Raw genomic sequence first — 23,507 nt, 5'->3', positions numbered from 1 at the left:
AGGTTCGTGGCTCAGAAATCAAGTTGTATGTGGGAAGACAAGCGTTACGAGAATTTCAAGCAGTGACGTGTCTGAATTATTTTATAACTAGGAGGTGAAAGCAAAAATAGTTGTTTTAACCAAAACCTTCCTAAGTCAGTATTTGAAAAGAGGTCACCAGCTTGTCATATTAATTAAGAAAGTTGAGAATCAACTTTAACCAAAAGTAAAACATAGGTTTCTCAGGGGAGCCAACAAGCCTTGTTTTGATTAAGTGGGCATGAACCATACCCAGTGCCTGCCCACATCTGGTTGTAGAGGAGCCGATGGCATCTGACCAACTTAACTGCAAAATTCTTCCCTGGGCGCTTGCTGTCCTGTCGATGGATGAATGGACTAGTGTCTTCCTTCATGCAAAGAGTCTTGCTTTAGAGGTCTCTACCTTTCTCTCATGTATGTAAACCACGTACTGTTGTGTTCATGGAGCAAAAGTTTCACAAAATAAACACACATGCATCTTAATGCTTTACGTGGCATTCTTTTATTGGACTTCACAATGTTTCTATATGATTTGTACATAAGAGTTTACTGTGCACAGAGTTGTACCTGTACCACATTGTGAGTTTACTGTCACATTTAACATTTACTCATTCAACTAGCCTGTCCCCAGAATACAGACTTACTGGGTTTTCAATTCTCTGCTTAGAGTGACTGAATTTGAAATATGTATTTGTCACCATTGCATGGTCTTTGAGAGCTTTCAGTGTCTTTACCTGGTTCATTAGGTCAAAGATGGAATCTTGGCCTGGATGTACAGTGGTCCCCAACCTTTCTTCAAATCGGACTATCTCTGGAGTTATTCCTTGGGTTCCGGGATGGACTGTGTTGTTCCAGCCCTGTTTGCTTTGCCTTGTATGGCATGACCACTCTGCTCTCTACTTCCTAAGACTCAATTCAGGCTCCACCTTTATGGGATTTTGTTTGTTTCATTAGTTGGTTGATTTGGGGTTTTTGTTTGTTTTTGTCATTTTGTTTGTTTGTTTTTGGATAGGGTCTTGACTGGCCTGGAATTCGATATTTAGACCAGGCTAGCTGAGAACTCATAGAGATCTGTCTGCTTCTGCCTCCTGAGTGCTGGGCAAAAGCCATTGTACCCAGCCACTTGTACGTTTTTAAGTGTGTCTGTAAACCTATTTCTTTCGGTTGTATTTGTGATTTTAAAGTTTCTGTTTTTTTCTTCCAAATGGAACCTGCCCAAAGTGATGTCTTTTCTATTTTTATACCCACTAGGACATGGCTCACATGGTGGTGTTTGGTACATGGGAGGTACTCAGTACACGTTTGGATGGTGTTTGGTACACGGGAGGTACTGAGTACACGTTTGGATGGTGTTTGGTACACGGGAGGTACTGAGTACACGTTTGGATGGTGTTTGGTACACGGGAGGTACTGAGTACACGTTTGGATGGTGTTTGGTACACGGGAGGTACTCAGTACACGTTTGGATGGGTAGAGGCCTGAATGCATGACTTGCTCCTAGTTAATTATACAGTTAGCCATTCAGTTCCTCCATCTGTTACAACTTGTTTTTACTTATTAAATTGATTCTTCTCCCCAAAAAACAAGAGTTGTAGGTTTGAAAGAAGTGACCTATTGGGCAATCATTATTTATTATTATTATTGCTTTATAAATAATACCATTCAAAATATCCACTTCCTCCCCTCCTCCCATTTCCCTTCCGCTCCCCCACTCACCCTCTTCCCACCCTTCCAGTCCTAAGAGAGTGCAGGGTATCCTGCCCTGTGGGAAGTCCAAGGCCATCCCCCCTCCATTCAGGTATAGGAAGGTGTGCATCCAAATGTCTTCCTTGAAGTTCCTAAAATCAACCTCCACTCCCTTGAGCCTGTCCTACTAGAATGCTTGGCGCAGAACATCTGAGCTATCCCAGCCTCCCCATTCCTCCCCACTTGGGATTAACCATTTCAAGTGTCGCTTTGAAGCACTAGGGACAGCTTCTACCAGGAAGCATCTCTATGCCAAGTGAGGCTTGTTCTGCCAAGACAGACAAAACAAAGTTAGAGCCAGTTAGCTTTCCATGATTGCGGTGGCAAGATTCGACATGCACCTCTGTTCTGGTCTAGCTGCTTTTGCCTCTTCCTTTCCTTGCTTAAGTTTCTCTGATGGCTCCCTAAGGCCAGGGGTTCAGGACTCTTGTCTGCTGAAGACCAAACCAGCAAAACAGTGTTGTGACCAACAGCCCTCTTCTTCCTTTGGATCTAAGTTGCTTAAGTGCTAAATTCAAAACATGAAAGGAAAGGCCATTATAAACACAAACACCTCCTTTCTCTCTCTTTATCCCACCGGCCTGGCTGTCTCCTTCCCTTATCGTTTAGCTTCTGCCAGCAGATAGAGCAGTCTAGCAGTCTATAGAATAAGGTTGAAGACCAAATGAGATTTTAAGGGAATAGTCACACTTCGGGTACTTTAGCGCATAGGATACATTTGGTATTTATTTGTAAACTGTCAGTTTTATTATGTATGGGCAATTCATATTTATCATAGCAAAGTAATATAAGATGCAATAGTCAAAATGAACACATATGTGTAAAACCAGACGTGTGTGTGTGTGTGTGTGTGTGTGTGTGTGTGTGTGTGTGTGTGTGTGTATGTCTATTGAGAAAAAGAGAGAGAGGCGCTTTTGAATTTGGTCACAGTTTTCTTTGTAATCCCACACATGGCATTGGTCTAGAATATCTGGCAGAATTCCTCCAATTGAAAATGCTTACAGATTTGGGCACACAGTCAGTTCATAGAATGAGTCTGTCTCTTTTTCCTACTCACCACAACATGTAATTAACAAAGAGAATTATTTACACAGTATTAGAAATAGTTTGATATGTTACTGTTGTGACCCAGTTTTTTATTCAGTATAAATGTCTATGCACAATTGTTATAACTTGGGATTAGAAGAGGCGTTTTCCTCGGTGGGAGCAAAGGATGAGAGAGAGAGAGAGAGAGAGAGAGAGAGAGAGAGAGAGAGAGATCCTTGGGCCTCTCCAGGGAGCACATCTGGGGCCGAAGGTCATTCTGGTGAGCGCCCATTCTAGAGAGACCCACTCTCTGGCTGTAATTGCTAGAACTTACCCCTCTGTGTTGGGGAGGAAGCTTCCACTGTGGGCATCGCAGGCTTTAAACACAAGTTTTTTAATAACGCTTTGTCCACCACTTGTCCTCCTGCTACTGTTGGTGTGGTGGGACAGGTCTCACTGCAGATGCGCACTGCCTTGGTTCTGCTGCCTCAGCTCCTCTGTGCCGGACTCCAGGCATGCCACACCAGTCCCAGCCCCTGCCATCTCGAGGGCACAAATCCTCTTGCCCCGTTCTCACAGGCTTGACCAGTCCTGCTCAGTAAGTCCTCTGTGGTGATAAGAATCCCCTAGCTCAATGCCAGGGTGCACAGAGAATGGGGGTGCGAGCGCACCTGCCCATGGGATCACAACCACCACATGTTCTGTGTCTACCCAGAGGGACCAGTGAGACCAAGATACTCTGCCATGTTCCCTGCCTGTTGCTCTGCGAACCAAATAAAACAGAATTACTTTAGCCTGGTGTATACGTGCACAGCTAATCCTTCTGTGATACCTGGTTATTTACTTGTGGTTTCGAACAGCCATACTGTCTTGCTTTTGTTATGAAGTAACAGTTCCTTGTTTAGGCCAATAAAATGGTTTATTCATATGGAACAAATGAGTTAGTGGTAAATATTTGCTTACTTTTCAGGAAAATGGGGTGCTACTGATGAAATACTGCAGAAGACGTGTGCTAAGCATGTCACCCCGAGCACACTTATTCTGCTCGGTTCTCTCATAGCCACCTTAAAATGAAAGGAATAAAACACAGAAAAGGAGAAGAAAAGACCCAAAGTAAATACCAGCAAGAACAAAGAAAAGATCCCAGGCCAAATGAAAATGTCATAAAAAGTTTACAAGCCAATGGATAAATCATAAACTTATGTAGGGAGAAAGTGGAGGAGATCCCTGAAAGTAAAAGTCTGTGTATGTGTATGTGTGTAAGTGTGTGTGTGTGTGTGTACGTGTGTATGTGCGTGTGTGTGTGCATGTGTGTGTGCGTTTGTACGAGTGTGTGCGTGTGTGTATCTGTGTGGGGTGTGTGTGCATATGTGTGTATGTGTGTGTGCATATGTGTGTATACACATGTGCCTATGCTACTGATCCTCAGGATAGTTCAGGAAACCTATGAAAGTAGAGGTACCCCATAGGACTGGAAACAAAAAAGGCTTAGCTAGAACCCAATTATAAGAAGTATGGGGACCTCCACATTCTCATCCAGACTCATAGCCCAGTGACTGCCCTGCAATTGATGCACGAGACTGGAAGTTTATTTCTAGGACAACTGAACAGGAAGCTTGTGGCGTCTGGGTGGGATGAATCTGTGTGTTCCTGGAGGCTCTCACTATAAACCAGAGGATGACCTTGAACTTCCGACCCTCCTGTTTTCACCTCCCGAGAACTGGGATAAAGATATGTACCACCTGTACCACCGTGCTTGATATATGTGCCACTGGAGACCAAATCCAGAGTCTTGGGTTTGCCAGGCAAGAATTCTACCACCTTGCCTACAGCTACATCCTACTTACTTCGAGTTGTTTTGCTATTGTTCGTTTTGCTTTTTCTTTGTTTTTGAGATAAGGCCTTGCTGCTTAGGTCAGGGTGGCTTTTGAACTCAGTGTCTTCCTGCCTCAGCCTCCTGAATGCTAGGATTATGTGTGTTTGCTGCCCCACCTAGCTTTAGATTTTTTTTAAAACTTTCTTAGAAAATATGAATGAATATCTAATGCTTTCGAAAGTCAGAATCTGAAAAACTGGAAAAAGGGGATTTGGAGGTAATGGAGACATAGATCTGGTCTTGGGGGAGGAAGAGGAACCACTAAAGCCACAAAAGCAGAAGAGCCCAGTGAGAACACAAAGTGGGAAATACTCTGGAAGGTGAAAGTGCAGCTAGTCATCCAAGCTATAAAATCGAAGCTCAAAATGCAGAAACGGTCATTTTAACGAAGAAATCAAAGTGCTGGGGGAAAGTTGGAAAATTCTCCCAGAAAGAGCCAACGGACAAAGGGATGGAGACTAGGAGGAGAGAGGATGAAAGAGAATGCAGTTAGGAAGCTGCCTCCTCTGTGAGTTGAATTCCACCAGAAGACACTGGTAGACATTGAAGAGGTTGCCAAAGTTTGGGTGGGGGGCACAATCTGAGGACTGAGAAGCAAAATGGCTCTCTACTGAAAGGACCTACTGTGTGCAGCAAAAGGCTTGCAGTGAGTACTTGCGGTGTGAAATTTCGTCACGTTGGGGCTATACAAGGAGCTCTGAGAGGAGGCAAACTTGAATGCAGGCTCTCAGGATAACTGACAGGGATCTTGCCACAGCATACCTTGCAGCAGGGCACTCGTGAGGGCTTGGTAGGAGCACAGACTCCCATGTCTACCTTCCCCTGCACACACCCCAAATAGAACCCCCGGGGTGCCATGCTCTAAAGGCCTGCTTCCAAAATGCCCTCTTCCAGCTTTGATGTTGGCTCAAGGCTGAGCATCACTGGGGTGAAGAATCCCCACAGTGCCTGGCTTCATCTGTAAGGACCAAGTCTTCCCAGCCTGAAAGGACAACCATTTCTTGCCCGAGCACACACCTAATGGCCAGACTCACAGAAATATTCCCAAACATGGAGAAGCTAATGGGAATCGAGGCCCAGGAAAATGAGGGCACAAACTGAGGACAATAAGGATCAGGGGTACAGGAACAACTTGTAAAAGAAGTCTCACGGAGAGAGGCACAATGCTAGGGGCTGTGATTCTTCCTGAAGTCTCCATGGCAAATCCGGTTATTGGTAGTGCTCCACCATACAACTCTTGGCATCCAGCTCATGATGGCTGGGCTAGATCTTCCTATTCCATTTCCGTCTGGTTGGATTTACCCAGTGAAGTAAAGCGAGACATTGAACCAGAGGAGAGTGATGGCCTCTCGGGCACGGCAGTCTGAATTATTATATCAGTGAGCCTCATCTCTGAGCGAGTTGATCCGTAGAAGGAGTCATCTTTGTGTTTGTTTGCTTCTCTGTCCTCCTGGGCAGCTGAGGGAGTGTGCCATTTTCTGGTGAACCCCAGGCATCTTGGATCGCCATTCCCATGAGTGCCTACAGCACAGGTGTGGGGGTCAGAGGACTAGAGACCCACCATGGGGGTTCAAAGTTAGGTCATCAGACCTGGCAGTAAGTGTTTTTTAACTGCTGAGTCGCCTCTCGAACCCCAGAATTAAAAAATTGTATTGTCAGAGCAGAGTTAGCTTTATTGTGCATACTAATTTCACATTAAGATAAGTTTTCAGTAACTACCTGCTTTTAGAGGTTTTTTTTTTTTTTTTTTTTTTGTCAATTTCTGTTTACACAGAGGACCAACTTGAACTTTTATACCTGGAATCAATGAAGAAGGGTTGTGTTGTATGTGGTATGAATGGGCTTTTGACCTACGGTCCGGTTTTCATTTTAACATGTGTTATAACTGGCAGGCATACAGAACCCTGATTATTGTCGGACCTCTGTTAAAATACTGTACCGTGGCCATCTTTATCCTGTTTGTGATCCAGAAGATATTATGCTTGGTGTTGACCTGGCTTTGAGCTGAGAAGACCTGACAGCCGCCTCCTCGTGGGGCTCTGTTCTTGTCTGCGTGCAGAACTTTCCGCAGTCGGCTCTCACTCGATGGCACAAGGCTGGCGGGCCAGTCTAAACATGTGTGTTCTCTTAATGAGACTTCCTCATTATCTTGTTCGCAGGGGTGAGCAAAAGCTGTTTATTTTTATCTGCACAGGGGAGGCTTTTCGCCTGCCAAATCTTTCTTCTAAATGAAGTCTGATATTAAGTGGAGTTAAATTGTTTCATCCAAAGTAGTTTTCAAGATGACTCAAGGAGACTTTTTTTTGATGTGTGTGTGTGTGTGTGTGTGTGTGTGTGTGTGTGTGTGTGTGTGGAGAGAGAGAGAGAGAGAGAGAGAGAGAGAGAGAGAGAGAGAGAGAGAGAGAGAGAAGTGTTGGAAATAAATGCCCTTTTGCGCGTTTGTACCATGTTGTGTTTTTATTATTAGCCTGTGATTTCTTTTTATACCATGTTAAGCTGGTTGCTTGTAAGTTTATATCGAGATCAGTATTTCCCTATGGCCAGGCCAGACTGTACCAGTCAGTATATTTAATGTGCTTGCAGAGTGGAGTTTGGAATGGAATGACCACAGATTCAGCTGTTGTTAGTGGCAGAGAAGACTAGAACTGGAGGGATATAAGTGGGGTGAAACATTCCAACAGGAGAGGGAACTGCTGTATCTAAAGCATGGTTTCCCGTGCTCTCGAAAGGAGAGCAGAGCGACTTCTGCACATAGCATCCTTAAGGAGCCAGCACTGCATGCCCTTACACATCGTGCCTGCAAAGCCCCGAGCTGCCTTGTATCTCGCGCAATAGGTAGGCCACAGTCAAAACTACTGGCAGATGTTCCTTACTCTTTGTGGAGCGAGGGTTTGATTGGTTCGGTGGTTCCAGTGTGAAAAAAACCTGCTATTCCTGCTCCTGGCCGACAGAGACTGTTCCACTCCTCAAGCCTCTTTCCTCACCTTGGAACGAAATGATCACCGTTTAAATCCGCTTAGTGCAGGAGAGCTTTTGAGACACGGTGCATGGTGGAGATCACAGGGAGTCAGAAGGAGAAGCGGTCACCACCATGGCAAGTGGCCCTTTGAGCCTCACCAGCTGTGCTCTACTAGGTCACAATTCCCCCAGGTTCCTAGGCAGCGCAGCTGCTCCTAATGTCCTATCAAAGGAGAGGGTTCCTAATGTGTGCAGACAGCGTACTCCACCGTTTGCTGAGAAGCTACCAACCCACTGAAGCGTTGGTATTGGTTGTTTTTATACCTGCCAAGCAAGAGGGAGTCCCACGTCTTAGAGAGTACCTCACATCCAGCACAAAACACAGAAGTAACAAAGTGAAGGGAGATTCCTTTAGAGTTGAACCTGGTCCCAAGGTCAGAGCTGCGGAGCAGGGGACCTGGACCCATGTGCAGGGGAGACAAAGCTTGGCCGCGCTCCAGAAGCCAGAAGAAGCATGGTGCATGACCCTCCAAACGTAACATCTAAGCAGGTCATTGCCATGACACCAGAATACCACCCTCTTTCCCCTTCATTGACTATGAAGCCTCACATGTCGTGCTGTGCATCCATTCTTGCTTGCCTTTCAGCCAGTCTCTACCAGCTCCTGCCCTGCCAGAGCGTCCCTGGTATCGTCCTGTCACTAAGAGACCTCTGGTCTGTCTCCAACAGCAATCCCAATGGGAAAGCCATTGCCTAACATAGTTCCCAGGGCTTGACATCACCTACTGTCATCTCAGCTACCTTACTCTTTCTTTAAGATTTATTATTTCTATTTATGTGTATGTGTGTATGTTTGTCACGTGTGTGCAGGTATCCTCAGAGGCCAGGATGGGATGTTGGCTTCCATGGACCTCCAGTTACAGGTGACTGAGCCACCCGATGAGGGGCTGAGATCTGAGCTCAGGTGCTCTGGAAGACTAGCAAGTGCTCTTCGCCTAGGAATTGACTCTTTCGTCCTCAGCTAATTCACTCCTGAGCATCAACGTCTCTGTAGCTGTGCATGCAACATCCCGGCGAGCCAAGCGCACTTCCATTTCCTTGAGAAGATGCTATGCTTTCTTCTGTGTCATTTGAGCCACTGGCTTGTTTCTCTGCTTCTGCTTACAGCATCACTGGCCTGTTCTCCTACTTGCCGGGCTAACTGCATCCCTGGGTCTCGACAATGACTTATTAGCAAATTCTGCTGGCGTTTCTTTGCTCTTCCCAGAGCCCATGAAGTGTCTGATCCTAGTACTTTCACCGCTGTCCCTTCCTTCCTTCTCAGCATCACCCTGCCACTGACCTCTGTCTGTTGTTTTCCCCCACTAGACTAGAGGCTTGTGGGAAGTCAAGGGCATCTTGATCTTGGTCATGGCTAGGTCTCTCTCCGGCATTCTTAGAGTAAATATCATCAGAGAAAAATGGTAAGCCATGTTTGCCTCTACATTTATGGTATTTCCAGAGATGGCTGGAAGATGGCATTGGCAGCAAAATGAAGCCCTTATTTTTGGACCTTAGAAGCCAGGGTTGAAATACCTGGGGTGCCTGTCCCCCCCCCCCCCCCCCCCCCCCCCCCCCCGTGGCTTCTTCCGAAGCTAGAAGGAAGCAACTGTCTTATGTTCCCCACCAGCCATGCCCTGAAGGTCTGTTTGTCTTGAAGGGACTAATTATAAGTCACCTCAGCAAGGACTGTGACCATGGAACTCTCTGTGCCATCAACACATAGAAGAGCAACTATCCCTACTCTCTAATGGGTTTGTGTAGGACTTAAACACCCTCCGGGCCATGTGATTTTGGGCAATGGAAAGACGCCATGTACACGTAACTTCAGCGATGGAGAAGGAATTTGTTTTTAATCAAAACTGTATACATTCTGCCCCAGTATGATCAGCTGTGGTGCTTTTGAATGTGTTGATGAATTTTGGCATCTCTCCATATTTGGAGAAAAGCTAAAACTGGCAGAATTGAGCCTTTGTCCTCTGTAAGTGGCTGTTTAGGACCCAATCTCTGAAACACATTTATTTTGAGTGTTGTGAGAGATTTTCTTTTCACTTTTTTAAAAATGTCGTTCTTTCTCTCTTTCTGTTTAAAACCCTCTTTCATGATATAAAGCAAGTTTTTTTTTTATTTGTTTTTGTTTTAAACTGGTACCTATCAGGTGGTAATTTGCCAGTTAGTCTAAGGTAATAAGAAACCCGAGTTTGGATTTGATTCAGTTCCATTAGGGCAGATTTAAATTTTTGTGATACAGGGGCTATTATCCTGGTGGCTGAGAGGGATTTTTGTGCTGGGCATCGAGGCCGACAAAGACCACACTGTGCACGCTCCATCCAGAACGGAGCACTTTCACACTGCAATTTAGGAGCTGTGCAGTTCAGGAAATTGCTGGCTTTGGCTGGACCATACTTTTACTGCAAGGAAAATTTTATTCGTCACTCAAGTAATTGGCAGTTTTAATACCTTGTTCATAATTACCTTATAAACAAACGAATATATAAGCCAAAGATTGTATGGCTTGGTATCTGACTTGCAGCCTTATTTAACCAACATGATAGACACCTGTGGGCCTCCCTTTCTCTGCCTCAAAAAACTAATTTGCTCCATTTATTAGGGGAAAAAAAAGTAATAATAACGAAAGTAAACACTACAGCTATTGTTCTCCTTTTGTTGTTGGGAAATACCATTTAAGTCTAGGAAGTTTAGCCCCAGACAGCATGGGCCCAAACCAGGTGCAGACGTGAAGGGAGACGTGAGACAGGGTGAGTCTGGGCACTTGAGGGCTGCTGGGGGATGGGTATCCTGGTGCTAGAAACATTGGCTATGTATTTAAGAGAAATTTTCTGTCCCCCAAATTGTGGTTTTGTTCAGCCCCTAGACCCTGACCCTAAGGCCTCTTGGCCTGGCTTCGCCTCCATCTCCGGGACCTAAAAATTGACTAATTGTCACACTTGCCTTAGCCTCTACCTCACAGCTAGATCAAGGAGTTTGTACTCTGGCAAACCCAGATGTGGGAAACCCAGATGTGGGAAACAGTCAAAACCAGAGGTCATGGCTGACTTGACTCTAAACAAAGTCTGTAAGGCTTTATGGGGATCCAGGGTCTTTGTAATTTGTGACTTGTACTTTTTCAGACTTTACTGTGATCTCAGCTTTGAAGGTATGCTGTGCCTTGTGAGCTTGTTACCCCATGCAGCATGGCTTCTGGTGGAGTTCTATTCTCTGATGATTCGAGTCTTAAAGATCAAACAGACAGCACCCTAGAGTCCTTAAAAAGAATAGACTAAGGGTTTGAACCATAGCTTGAGAAGGTAGTTGGTATGGTGTTTGGAGCCCATGTCTGTGCGGTTCCTTCCTCCTTGTTTGTTGTGGGGAAGGCAGCACCTGGCCTTTGCAGCATCAGGAAGTCAAGCCTTCCGACTGCAGTGGGCACTGAGTACACAGATCCCTGGAGGCCTGGTCTGTCTGGGAGAGGAGATTGAAAGGGGCCCTGGCTATGCCTGTGATGATGGATCAGGGAGCCAGTTGGATTTCCACATCAGTTAGAAAATAGAAGTTAAGGGTTTTTTTTTTGTTTGTTTGTTTTGTCTTGTCAAGATAAGAAGCAGCAGCTCTTTCCGAAGGAACATGTGCAGTGAGAAATTGCCAAAATATCTCTGATGCTCTGTGTTCTGGGAAAGAAACCTGGGATTGTTTGGGGATCAACTCAGACTTACTGTGTGAGGTGACTCAGAAGTGGTTGGACTGGTTATACAAAAGACCTAGTTTCCCAACTTTAGATTATCTATTATATTTGTGAGAGAAATTATTTTATCATTCAACAGCATAATGTATGAAACATGCTTCATGTATGACACCTAATGTGTGCTCACCATTATTTCTGGTTTCATTTCATTCCAGCACAGTGGCATGAACACAAATTCCTGCCCCAGAAGAGTTTGCAGTATGTGTACATGTTAGGATGTGATGCAGTATAGGATGTCAGGATGTGATGCAGTATAGGATGTTAGGATGTCAGGATGTGATGCAGTATAGGATGTCAGGATGTGATGCAGTATAGGATGTTAGGATGTGATGCAGTATAGGATGTTAGGATGTGATGCAGGGTAGGATTTGGGAGCCCATAGAAGAGATGCAAGATGGAGAGACGTCTCTGAATTATTAATCAAAGCTTAATAAACCCAAAATACTACAAAAGCCCAGCTTCTGGTAAGTGACGTAACACACATGAGGGCTCTTTTCCCACTAAGGAGAACATACATAGGAGATATACTTTCTGATTTCTTTGGAAAGAGTTACTGCCAACCGTAGAACTACAGGGTGAGGTTTGTATAACATGCAGAGTCCTATGTGCAATGCTCAGGTCATCTGGCTGTTCTTTGGGTTGTAAGGAGAAACCCTTATTATGACTGTTTCCAGCTTCTTTACTTTAACATGTTGTCACCCCCTTGCTAAGTGATGCTCTCAAAAGTCCATGCTACCTGAACTTGTGTGACAGTGGAGCACTCCTGCCTTCTAGCTGATTGTCACTTAGTGCTAAGTTTCCCCTTGGAAGCTGTAGTACCTGTGTTCGTTTGTAAGAGCGTGACCAGGCTCCCCACTCCCCTTTCCCCATTTGAAACACAATAGAAAAATGGTGGGAATGTTCTATCTCGTCTGATGCTGTCAGGCACACTGGCTAGTGCTCTCTTGAAATGTGGGTACTGCAATGAAAGAGCACTCTTTTTTGTTTGTTTGAAACATAGCCTTTTTAAATAGGCGAGGCTGACCTATTACTTCTGCCTCTGCCCCCTGAGTACTGGCACTAGAAGTCTATCCCATGCTCAGTAACATTCACTTATGTGTGAGTGCTGTAGGTTGTGCGTCAGTGTGTGTGTGTGTGTGTGTGTGTGCATGCGCGCGTGCGTGTGTGCACACATTTACATGATATTTAATGACTTGTTTGTAGCCAGTGGCTACCACTGTGGTCTACTTTGGTCTGTTATTGAGGACTGGTAATGTCAAGCATGTCTTAATATACCTGCATTTAGAAACTGTTCAGGCTGTTGGCTCTTCCAGGATACATTTGTAGCACAGAAAGCCCAGCAGCTGTCCTTTGGTGTGGAAGTCTCTGACAACCTAGTAATTTACTGTAAAAACAGGTGGTCTTTCCAGCCAGGCACTAGAGCAGCCGCAGGCTGATGCGCATTGGAAGTTCACTGTTATCGTGCTGTAAGGCAAAGAATTATAATAAAGAATCAGATTTAGAATCAGGGAGAAATGCAGCTGACTAAATGGTTCTGAAGGCAAATGCACCTGCTGTGGTAGCCTCCCTAGCAGACAGCGGCCCCCAGATGCTGTGGAAACATCAAAGTGGGAGGGGGAAACTTAACTCCACAAGTTCTCTTCTGATCTCTACATGTGTAGCCTCTTCCACTAGTAGTAATAAATGCAGTAAATATGAATATATGTGTATATTACATTATATATATTAAGAATGGGGAAGAAAACTATATTTTATATATGTATATGTAAAACATATATATATTGTGTGTATGTATATATTTGGGTGGGGAATGAAGGCATTGTGGTTTGTGTGCCCACTCGGTGATAGATGTTTCATTTACTATCTAATAAAATAGGAAGAATTAGAAAAATAATCTGAAAGATCAATCAGTTGCATTTAAATGCATGACAACCAGCGATGCTAACTGTGTTTAGAGGTATGTGTGGCGCTGTTCTTCATATAGGCAGTATGAACTCAGAGAATACGTGGCCATAGGGTTGCTGTTCATCTTTGAGAAGTACTGTTTAGCTCAACCAGTCTTCCATACTCCTGAAGAACAAGTCAGGAAGAGGTTATACTCTTCTCCCGTTGGTTTGTGCCGTTGACCTGTTACCCGGCTGTGTTTTAATTGCAGGGCTGGGAACAGCATTGACGAAATCCTCCCTGAGCAGCTGGAGCCTTTTCAGGCCCTCGAGACCTTGGACCTGAGCAACAACAATATTTCAGAACTGAGAGCTGCGTTTCCACCCTTACAACTCAAGTATCTGTGAGTAGAAGTCTCCAAAGCCTTTCGCCCACAGTGAACATACTGTTATGATGGGAGTAGGCGCTAAGATACAGCAAACTCCATTTGACTGTTGTTCAATTAAAATGTAGCTTTCTTATTGACTTGAAATTGACAGTAAGCCTAATTAGGTATTGCAATTAAAAAAATGCCTCAAACTACAGCCTTTTTGTATTTTATTAATAATAATTCCATACAAAGTCTCTCTGTATCGGTAACAAGTATTTGTGGCCCAGGAAGCTCTCAGACTGTCCCCTGTCACTATGTGTATACTAGTTACTTTTCTGGATGCTGTACTCAATTCCTGACAGGAGCCTGTTTAAGGGAGGGAGGGACTTAATTTGACTGACAGTTTGAGGGAAGAGTCCATCCTGGCAGGGAAAGCATGATGGGAGAAGTGGCAGGCAGCCCTGTCACAGCATGGGCAGGAAGTCAGGCCAGATCATGAGACCCTAAGTCCCACTCTCTGTGGTCTACTTCTTCTAGCTAGGCCCCACCCCCAACAGTTTCACAGCCCTCTAGAAGAGCTCCATGTGCTGGAGAGTAAGCTTTCCAACACTTGCGCCTGCAGTGGGCATTTTATATTAAAGCTACGGGGTTTTTTTTTTTTTTTAAGTGCAAGAAGGCAATTTTTTTTTTGAAAAAAAAAATTCCTGCCTCCTCCCAGCCTCCCATTTCCCTCCCCCTCCCCCCGCCCCTCTCCCCCTGCCCCCACTCCTCTCCCCCTCCCTCTCCAGTCCAAAGAGCAGTCAGGGTTTTCTGCCCTGTGGAAAGTCCGAAGTTCTCCCCCCTCCATCCAGGTCTAGGAAGGTGAACATCCAAACTGGCTAGGCTCCCACAAAGCCAGAACATGAAGTAGGAACAAAACCCCATGCCATTGTCCTTGGCTTCTCATCAGTCCTCATTGTTCAGAGAGTCCGGTTTTATCCCATGCTTTTTCAGTCCCAATCCCGCTGGCCTTGGTGAGCTCCCAATAGATCAGCCCCACTGTCTCGGTGGGTGGGTGCACCCCTCGTGGTCCTGACTTCTTTGCTCATGTTCTCCCTCCTTCTGCTCCTCATTGGGACTTTGGGAACTTAGTCCGATGCTCCAGTGTGGGTCTCTGTCTCTATCTCCATCTATCGCTAGATGACGGTTCTATGGTGATATGCAAGATATTCATCAGTATGGCTATAGGATAGGGTCATTTCAGGTTCCCTATCCTCAGCTGCCCAAGGAACTAACTGGGGACATTGCCCTGGGCACCTGGGAGCCGCTCTAGGTTCATGTCTCTTACCAACCCTAAGGTGGTTCCCTTAATTAAGTTATGTGATTCCCTGCTCCTCTATCCAACCTTCTTTTATCCCAATCATCCCGTTTCCCCAAGTTCCCCCCATCCTCCCCTTCTCACTTTTCTCTCCCCATCTCCCCTTACCCCCATCCCACCTCACCCCCAAGATCCCAATTTTTTGCCCAGCAATCTTGTCTATTTCCCATAGCAGGGATAATAACTATATGCTTTTCTTTGGGTTCACCTTCTTATTTAAAGCTACAGTGTTTTATATTCATGGAACCCAGGGCTTCTTCATACCTAGCAGGTGAGGATTCTGCCGGTGAGCCATATCCCATATGTGTAAGCCTTAATTTATTTACAGGGACCTCAGTGTTAACAGCTGATGGTCAGGTTCTCTGGAAAGCATTTGCAGTGGGGAGACTGAACACATTTTACCTTCCCAAAGACACCTGAGCAAACCTCTGACCTTCACACTCTCGACAGGTATATCAATAGCAACCGAGTGATATCCATGGAACCGGGGTATTTTGACAATTTGGCGAGCACGCTCCTGGTGCTGAAGCTGAACAGGAATCGAATAACAACTATCCCCCCCAAGATGTTTAAACTGCCCCAGCTCCACCACCTGTAAGTGAACGAAACCTCCTGGATGTCATGCCCTCACCTCTACACCTTTGGTGTCCATGTTCTGATCCCACAGCCTGGCAGGGGAAGTCTAGGGGTGAGCAGGTTACTGCCTTCCCCTTTCATGGTGAGAGCGGTAGAATCTCCAGATTGGGCAAAGCCTTCCCGATTACCTCACGCCAGCCGCTGCCTGACTAGACACGTCAGACAGTTGCTGAAGGAGCAAGGAGTGCACTGGCTGAGCAATCCCTTCACAAAGGTGCCATTGTGGACCTGGGGAAACCACAGGGTCTCTCAATAGCTGTGGTTTAAGAGAATAATACCGACAACTCTGGGATGCTTTGATAGCCTAAATGGCTGTAAAGAACCATCTTGTTAAGAATGGTAGAAAGGTTTGTGAACAGGTTCCCGCAATGGCACTTTTTTCAGCCTTGGCTGTGTATTATGGAGACTTGGGGAGCTTTTCAAAACCCCAGTGCCCAGGCTTCACCCTAGACCAATTATACTAAAACCTCTGGGGGTTGCAATTTGAGCTTCGGGGATTTTAAAGCTCCCTAGGTGGTTCCAGTGTTCAGCAGAAACAGAGGGCTGAAGCCTGCAGGGAAGCAGCAAACTGAAAACTAATTGGGAATGGCGGTAGCCAACTTTGCATACGTACAGAAGGATTTCTGTGCCGCTCCTTTGTAGACCTCCTGGGATGGTTATCACTCTTAATTCTGCATCAACAAAAGATGGATATCAATTAATTTGCTGCTACCCTTAGTAGACAACAGTTTAGAAATGAAACTCTGATGTACTTCCTGTATCATTCCAAAAATATATCAAATATATTTGACATGGACATTCACCCCCTGTAATAAATTGGAAAAAAATATGAAAAGTATGGGAAATCTAAAACATTCTGTTAGTTTAGCACTGATTGGGTAAAATACATTGTAGTATGTGAGACTTTTTTTTTTACTACCTCTAGAATTTTCTTGTCACATGAACTAACTGCTTCATTGTCTCATCCAATGCAGTGAGCTGAGCCGAAACAAGATTAAGAACGTGGACGGACTCACATTCCAAGGGCTGGGGGCACTGAAGTCTCTGAAGATGCAAAGAAACGGGGTCACAAAGCTCATGGATGGAGCTTTCTGGGGGCTGAGCAACATGGAAATCCTGTAAGTGGGGGTGATCGCGGTTCCCACTCAGATGGAACAACCTTGGGGTGCTCAGTAGACCCTTGGTAGCTCTTATCCAAAAAAAAAAAAAAAAAAAACCCACATTCAATTCTTATGCTATGCAACCACAGCTATGGTTTGTTACTCAGCTGTGTCTCAGACGATCTGAGAATTCAGAAGTACATAAATCTTGTGCTGATGTCTTTCTATCTTGAAGCCAACTATCTAGGCATGTTAGGGATACGTCATGGGCTGCAGCCAGCCATGCGTGTCCAGATTATGAACTCTGGCTCCTGTCTCTGGTTCTCATTGTACGTGTAGGCAGCTAGACCATAACAACCTCACGGAGATCACCAAAGGCTGGCTCTATGGCTTGCTGACGCTGCGGGAGCTTCATCTGAGCCAGAATGCCATCAGCAGGATCAGCGCAGATGCCTGGGAGTTCTGCCAGAAGCTCAGCGAGCTGTAAGTTCCCTTTTGTTCTCCTTGGGTTCGAGAGCAGAGCTCATTCTGGAGGAGGCATTCTTACCACGGATCTCTGGAATTGTCATAACCAAGATTCCCAGGCGACGCCGACTTTCCTAGGTGCCCTGTGTTGTCACTACATTCGGTTGTGACGAAGTTGAAGCTAGTTCTGCTCTGTTCAGCTCTGTGGCGCATTGACAAAAGCAGTCATTGTTTCATGAACTGTTTGTTTAATTTTAATTGCTGAGATGAGAAGTGACGTCTACCTGGATACTATCTGTGCAGAGTGTTAAAACAGGACTATTATAGTTACATTTATCTTTTAGAAAGCAGATTCTTGTATTGAACGGAAGGAGAAACGCTGTTTGTTGTTCTTGTTCTTTGCAGGGACCTAACTTCCAACCACTTATCGAGGCTAGACGACTCCAGTTTCCTTGGCCTAAGCCTCCTAAATACCCTTCACATTGGGAACAACAAAGTCAGCTACATTGCTGATTGTGCCTTCCGGGGACTTTCCAGTTTAAAGACTTTGTAAGTTACACATTTTGCTCTTGGTCCACGAACCTAATTGGTTCCTAAATGTGCCCACTTTTCTCTGAGCAGATTTTCTTTGTTGCTGGGGAAATGTGTGTAGCCTCGACTGCGGGGTCTTAATCTGTCCCAGAGCAGTTTGATTAGAATAGATCCATTTCATTCACGTGTGTTTCTTTAAGGGATTGAAAAGGACGCTGATCAGACTGCCTGGTGATTGCAGCTTCCCTTTGCAGGATCACTAGGAAGCTCAGAACTGCTGAAGGCAGAAACAATTTTTAAGTCCACTAATTTTTTTTTATAAATCATAGATTAAAAATTACCCAGACCAAATTAATACATAAATTTAAAAGGTTAGAGGTTATAGTAAAGGCCTTGAAGGAAGGTGAACGTTGGCTCTTCTGGTTACCTACAACCTGATTTCTGTCCTAAGAGAAAGAAAAGTGTTGATTTAGCTTGAACATTTAAAAAAATCTCTCCAGCATTAATTGAATGTTGTGCACTGGGCTTCGGATTTTTGCACTGTTCAGAAACCTGTACCATGGTCCGTCTGGACCCTCAGAGTGGAAAGATGCACCGCACGGTTTGGCACATGTCTGTGTGATGGGATTGGCTTCAAAATTAATGTATTTTTCAAGTTGTTCAAGACTTCAGGGTTTAGCCCTCTTGATAGATTTAACAGGGCTGGGATGGCTGTCTTGGTTTGGGGACAGTTTTTCAAATGTTGAATGCAGCATTCAGGATGTGAGAGGTGCCTTGGAGAACTGAGTTCCTTACTCTGAAGTGGGCAGAGCTGGAGGTTCGATTAGCAGGACTTTGGGCACACTACCTGGGCGGTGATCCCACCCGGGTGGTGACCCGAGGCTTCTGAGAAGTGTGTCTAAGGAGAACACTGTGTTTCCTTAGGGACCTGAAGAATAATGAGATTTCATGGACCATTGAAGACATGAATGGAGCCTTCTCTGGGCTGGACAAACTGAGGCAGCTGTGAGTATAATTTGCCTCTTAATTAGCCCCCTCTATGAATTAAAATTATTGTCATAATTGAAGTCAGATCCATAAGCTGACATCATAGAGTCATCAGAGGTAGATATGTCATCTGGTTACACCCTTGGTCCTTCCCCCAAGTGCATACTATTGCCCATGATGTGTGTATACTAATTAGCTTTTCTTCCTTGGATGAAAGGAAGAAATTTGAATCCTGGAATTGGTCTAATTCCAGGTCAACTCATGTTGATATCTAGATAAGAGCTTAAATTTTATTTTGACCATTACCCATTAGGAACTGGTTGAAGGGACTGTGTTTACGCCCACATTTTGAAGCCCCCAACAGTGTGCTGTCTGTAGTCATGAGTTTTCATATGAAGCGGTCCACTGTCTGTATCAGTCACACTGCATCAGGGTCCAGAAAGGATGCAAACACTTCATATTCAGCCACAAAATGGTCTTGTAGACTGCTCTCTGTTTTCTGTTGGTGATGGAGGGTATCCATAGAGAAGAGGGGGGGAACAAGCTACACTGTGGAGCAGTGTGATCGCCAGAGGACCTTATTTGTTTGGCACCTGTGTTTGTGGAGTGTGTTGGTTATCCTTCTGTTGCTGTGGTAAAATGCCATGACCAAAAGCATCTTCTAGAAAGCTAGGTGTCCGTGCTGGTAGGGAATGCATGGTGGCAGCAGCAGTGGGAAGCTGGGAGACCACATCTCTGCCACAAAGTAAACTGGTGGGGGGGGCGTGCTATCAACTCCCCAGGGCCGCCCCCCAGTGATGTACTTCTTCCATCATATCATAAAAGTTCTATGACCTTCACAAACAGCACTGCCAACTGGGGACCATGTGTTCAAAGATAGGAGCCCATGGGGGTGTTTCCGTTCAAGCTCCTACACGGAGGTGTCTGTCGAATGCTTTGAACTCATGTTAAATCATGTTACTGAACATGAGATCAGGGATCCAGTATTTCAAGTTACGGTCTTTCATTGACGAAAATAGTTTTGTTCGCAAATGAGGATAGTCCTTTTTATGAGTTCTGGTCCTTAAGTGGCATTTTCAAAATTTACTACAGTGTGATTGTACCTCTTCCCCCACTCCAGAATGCTCCAGGGAAACCGCATTCGATCAATTACCAAGAAGGCTTTCACTGGTTTGGACGCGCTGGAACATCTGTAAGTAGCTGGGACTGAGTTCCCCTGGGGGGGGGGTGGTCTCAGATGCTCTCTGTCTATGACTCCTGAAACATGAAGTGAATAGCCTGTGCCGACTGCATCCTCCTACACTGTAAAACACATTTACACACCTACCTGTCGTCTGTCGGTCTTGCTTCCTTCATCTTTATACGTTTACCTGTTGGTTTTCTTTTCACTTAAGACCATCGCTCTTTTTTTCCTGCTCATTCATCTTTTAAGTAGTGACAGCTGTAATTTAAAACAATCTAACATATATTGGGCACTTATCAAAGTCTGGTCATTTTGCCAGGTACTGAATGTATAAGTATCTGTTGCTCCATTCAGTACTTGCAAAAATACTGTTCAGTAGCTTTTAAATCGTTAAATGAAACTCCTGAAGATTCATGGGTTGTGTTTGTTTAACAATTAAGATCACTTGAATATTAAAGCTCAAAAAGATATCCCCGAGAGGAACATGCTGGAGCTTTGAGAGCGGGTGACAGCGTCATGAGAACCTTTGCTGTTGTTGTTGCCGGCTGTAAAATGTGCAAGCTAGCCCTCTCTGTTGCTATCTTTTGCTCTCCACACGTCAGTTGGGGAGTGCTAGGAAAACACAAGATCCGGCTTTTTCTGGCTCCAAAAAGACCCTAAATCCCTTTGGCTCTTGACTACTCAATCCATGCCCCATCTCGGGAACCTTTGGCACACATTTATGAAATGAGATTTCAGGGTGGAGGGTTTTCAATTACTAAAGAAGATGCTAGCTCTGGGGAGTATTGCTTAAGTACTATGACAACGGAACCAGCCAACTGTTAGTGTTAGCCTCACACTTCCATTTCAGATCACAGTGTAGTTTGGAATGTTTGCTCGATTGAGGAATGCTTGTAGCCATAAGTTTTCCTACGTGTTAACTTGGACAATATTATCATTTAGATGCACATCTGGGTTGTACCTCACCAGGACTGTGTGTTTGGGTATTAGTCTGCCTGCTGCCTCATGGTTGTTTTAAGAGAGACATGGATTGCCAGCTCCCCCGACAGCCGTGCAGAATGAGTCTGCAGAACTGAGCACTGCCATGTCAAGCCAAGACTGCTGTTATTGAAACAGATTATTTTCAGAGGAAAACTAGCCAAAGTATTTGTCAACTGGCCCGTTCCGTTTCTGGGAAAGTGGAATTAGTGGATCGGCAGAGTATTAACCTCTGCTTCAATTTTCTTTGACCTTCGCTGAGTCTCCCAGACTCTTTCCCTGCCCAAGTCTAGCACCTTCCTTCTTTGTTTTCCCGTCTACTTGCTCATTCAAAATCCCCTTATATTCTGTGGACTGTGAAGAAAAAAAAAAAAAAAGAGTAAGGAAGTAACCATTGTGGCTGGTAGTTTAGCTCTCGCTGCTTTAAAGTACTAGTTAAAAATAAAGTCAACACAAGCATCCTCTCATTTTATGGATGTCCTGCCTGCAACCTCATTTGCTTTATTGAGTACATGTCCTATGAACATCGCTGCTTTTGCAGTCGAGAGCTGTTGTGACAGAATTAGGCTGGAGTAGAGAATAATGGGCTCAACCATCCCCCTTCATGCCAAGCTATGTAGGAGAGCCATCTTTCTCTGGGTTGCTTTAGGAATGCCTGCATTAATGTAGAGCCAAACACACATCACAGAAAGTGGCCTACAAAAGATGTTTTCAAAACGCGTAATCATGAAGCATTAGGTTGTGCACTTCATTAATAGCAAGTTTGAATAATGAGAACTAAATGGCAGGCAGATCAGCCAGCGCCCTGGAGGAGTCAACACTCTGGGATTGGCATCAGGAATGCCCCCCTCTTCCCCATGAATGAACCCATCTCTGGGTGCCTTGGCCAGAGCTTTCTGAGAGACTCCGCTGCAGTGGTCCCGTTGGCACATGCCAAGGAATGCGGAGTGTTTGCCCATCGAGTGGGTGGGCAGTGGGGTGTGGCCAGCTGCAGATGTCCTCGGAGTGTTTCCCCTTTGAGTGCGGTGGGCAGTGGGGTGTGGCCATTCCTGACGGACACGCCCCACCGTGGTTCACCCTGCTGTGTTGGATTTGGCTGTTTTCCAGGGACCTGAGTGACAACGCCATCATGTCTCTGCAAAGCAACGCGTTTTCCCAAATGAAGAAGCTTCAGCAACTGTAAGTTTTCCCTTCTCCTTCTCCAGTTTCAAGTCACGCGCCGAAGGGGAGCTGTCATGTGATATGTCATCAAAAAAGAGCGACTAGTGCATTCTTGACATTATTAATGTTTATACCAAGAAACAAGGGAAGTGGGCTGTTTGTTCCCTTGCTTGCGATTGGAATTTCTTTCTCTCTCTGTTTTGAATTTGCAGCTTAAATCTGTGCCACCATATATAGTATGGTTCCTAAATATAGTTCTCATTTTGTATTAGTCAGGAATTTTGACATATCAGCACTTCTTATTGCCTCAATAGGACAATAAGAGAAAACAGAGGTTCTGCTAGCTCATTTCTTGCATTTTAAGGTGGACTATAGGATATTTACAACCTCATGCATTCGGTTTCCAAATTCCTCACTTGGTTAGTATTTATTTAAGTTTGACTTACTTGGAGAAATCTGCATTTCATACCAAACAAATTGAATGTAATTCCTCTCCTCAGGCATTTAAATACATCCAGCCTTCTGTGTGATTGCCAGCTAAAATGGCTCCCGCCGTGGGTGGTGGAGAATAACTTTCAGAGCTTCATAAATGCCAGTTGTGCCCACCCCCAGCTGCTAAAGGGGAGAAGCATTTTTACCGTCAGCCCCGACGGCTTTGTGTGTGGTGAGTAAAAGTGCGTCCTTGATTTTTATTAATTCCCTCTTCCCGCTCATTCATCCAAACAATGCATTTGACGAGATGTATGTGCTCTTCGTAGGAATTTTCTGAGGTAGGCCAAATGGATCTAGAGTTTGCTGCCTGTTAGCGTTTTCCAGACACTGGTGGAGTTTGCCGGCACGTCCTCCTATTTGGTTTAGCATCAGCATGATTTGGTGGCAAGGATGAAATGAGATCTTGAGCGAGCTGAGAGTGGGCCCCGTGCTCCTATTCTGCTCTGCTTCCCCCACCCTTCCTCTCCGCCCAGCTGTGGAGGCGTCTGCCTGGCTTTTGACTCCGATTCTGTAAAAGGAGTATCAACAGCTGTCTGTGGTGATGCTACAGTGACACTTGCTCTCTTGATTTTGCTGTTGTCATTTTTTAGAGGCCTGGGAGGAAAATGTAGTTTCTCGTATTAGCTTTCAAAGATGGTCCCTGAGTCTGGGAGCTGCATTCTTCTCTGTGTTCATGGAGATCATACCTGGGCCTTGTGTCCTGGGCAGGAGCTCCTCCAACAGACGGTAGCTCCAGGTCCCCTCTCCTCACCGTTCTGTTTGTTTATAATTTTTGAGATGGGGACTCACTAAGTTGTTTAGGGTGGCCTGGAACTCACTCCACAGTCTAGCTTCCTAAGTAGGTGGGTTTGTAGCTCTGAGCTACCAATCCAAGCAACCTGAAAGCGCCTTAGCTGCCGTTTGCCCCTTTAAAAAAAAATCAGTGTTCTGTTTTAAAAAATTATTTTTGCTAATTCAT

At 45.1% G+C, this 23,507-nt stretch overlaps 1 protein-coding gene across 1 annotated transcript in view; it reads left to right on the top strand.

Annotated features, from left to right (window-relative positions):
- Lrig3 (leucine rich repeats and immunoglobulin like domains 3) overlaps positions 1-23,507 on the top strand; it is a 52,069-nt gene that overhangs the window by 14,647 nt on the left and 13,915 nt on the right. The window contains exons 4-12 of the mRNA XM_050163865.1: positions 13,561-13,692; positions 15,467-15,610; positions 16,627-16,770; positions 17,092-17,235; positions 17,623-17,766; positions 18,673-18,753; positions 19,856-19,927; positions 22,004-22,075; positions 22,558-22,721. Coding sequence (XP_050019822.1) covers positions 13,561-13,692; positions 15,467-15,610; positions 16,627-16,770; positions 17,092-17,235; positions 17,623-17,766; positions 18,673-18,753; positions 19,856-19,927; positions 22,004-22,075; positions 22,558-22,721 — 1,097 coding nt within the window. The remainder of the gene's footprint in view (positions 1-13,560; positions 13,693-15,466; positions 15,611-16,626; positions 16,771-17,091; positions 17,236-17,622; positions 17,767-18,672; positions 18,754-19,855; positions 19,928-22,003; positions 22,076-22,557; positions 22,722-23,507) is intronic.

The sequence above is a fragment of the Alexandromys fortis genome, unplaced genomic scaffold, assembly GCF_014885135.2.
Source record: "Alexandromys fortis isolate MF-2015 unplaced genomic scaffold, M_Fortis_MF-2015_v1.1 scaffold_125, whole genome shotgun sequence".
Lineage (NCBI taxonomy): Eukaryota > Metazoa > Chordata > Mammalia > Rodentia > Cricetidae > Alexandromys > Alexandromys fortis.
The sequence above is the reverse complement of the archived record's forward strand: the minus strand, read 5'-3'. Positions and strand labels throughout refer to the sequence as shown.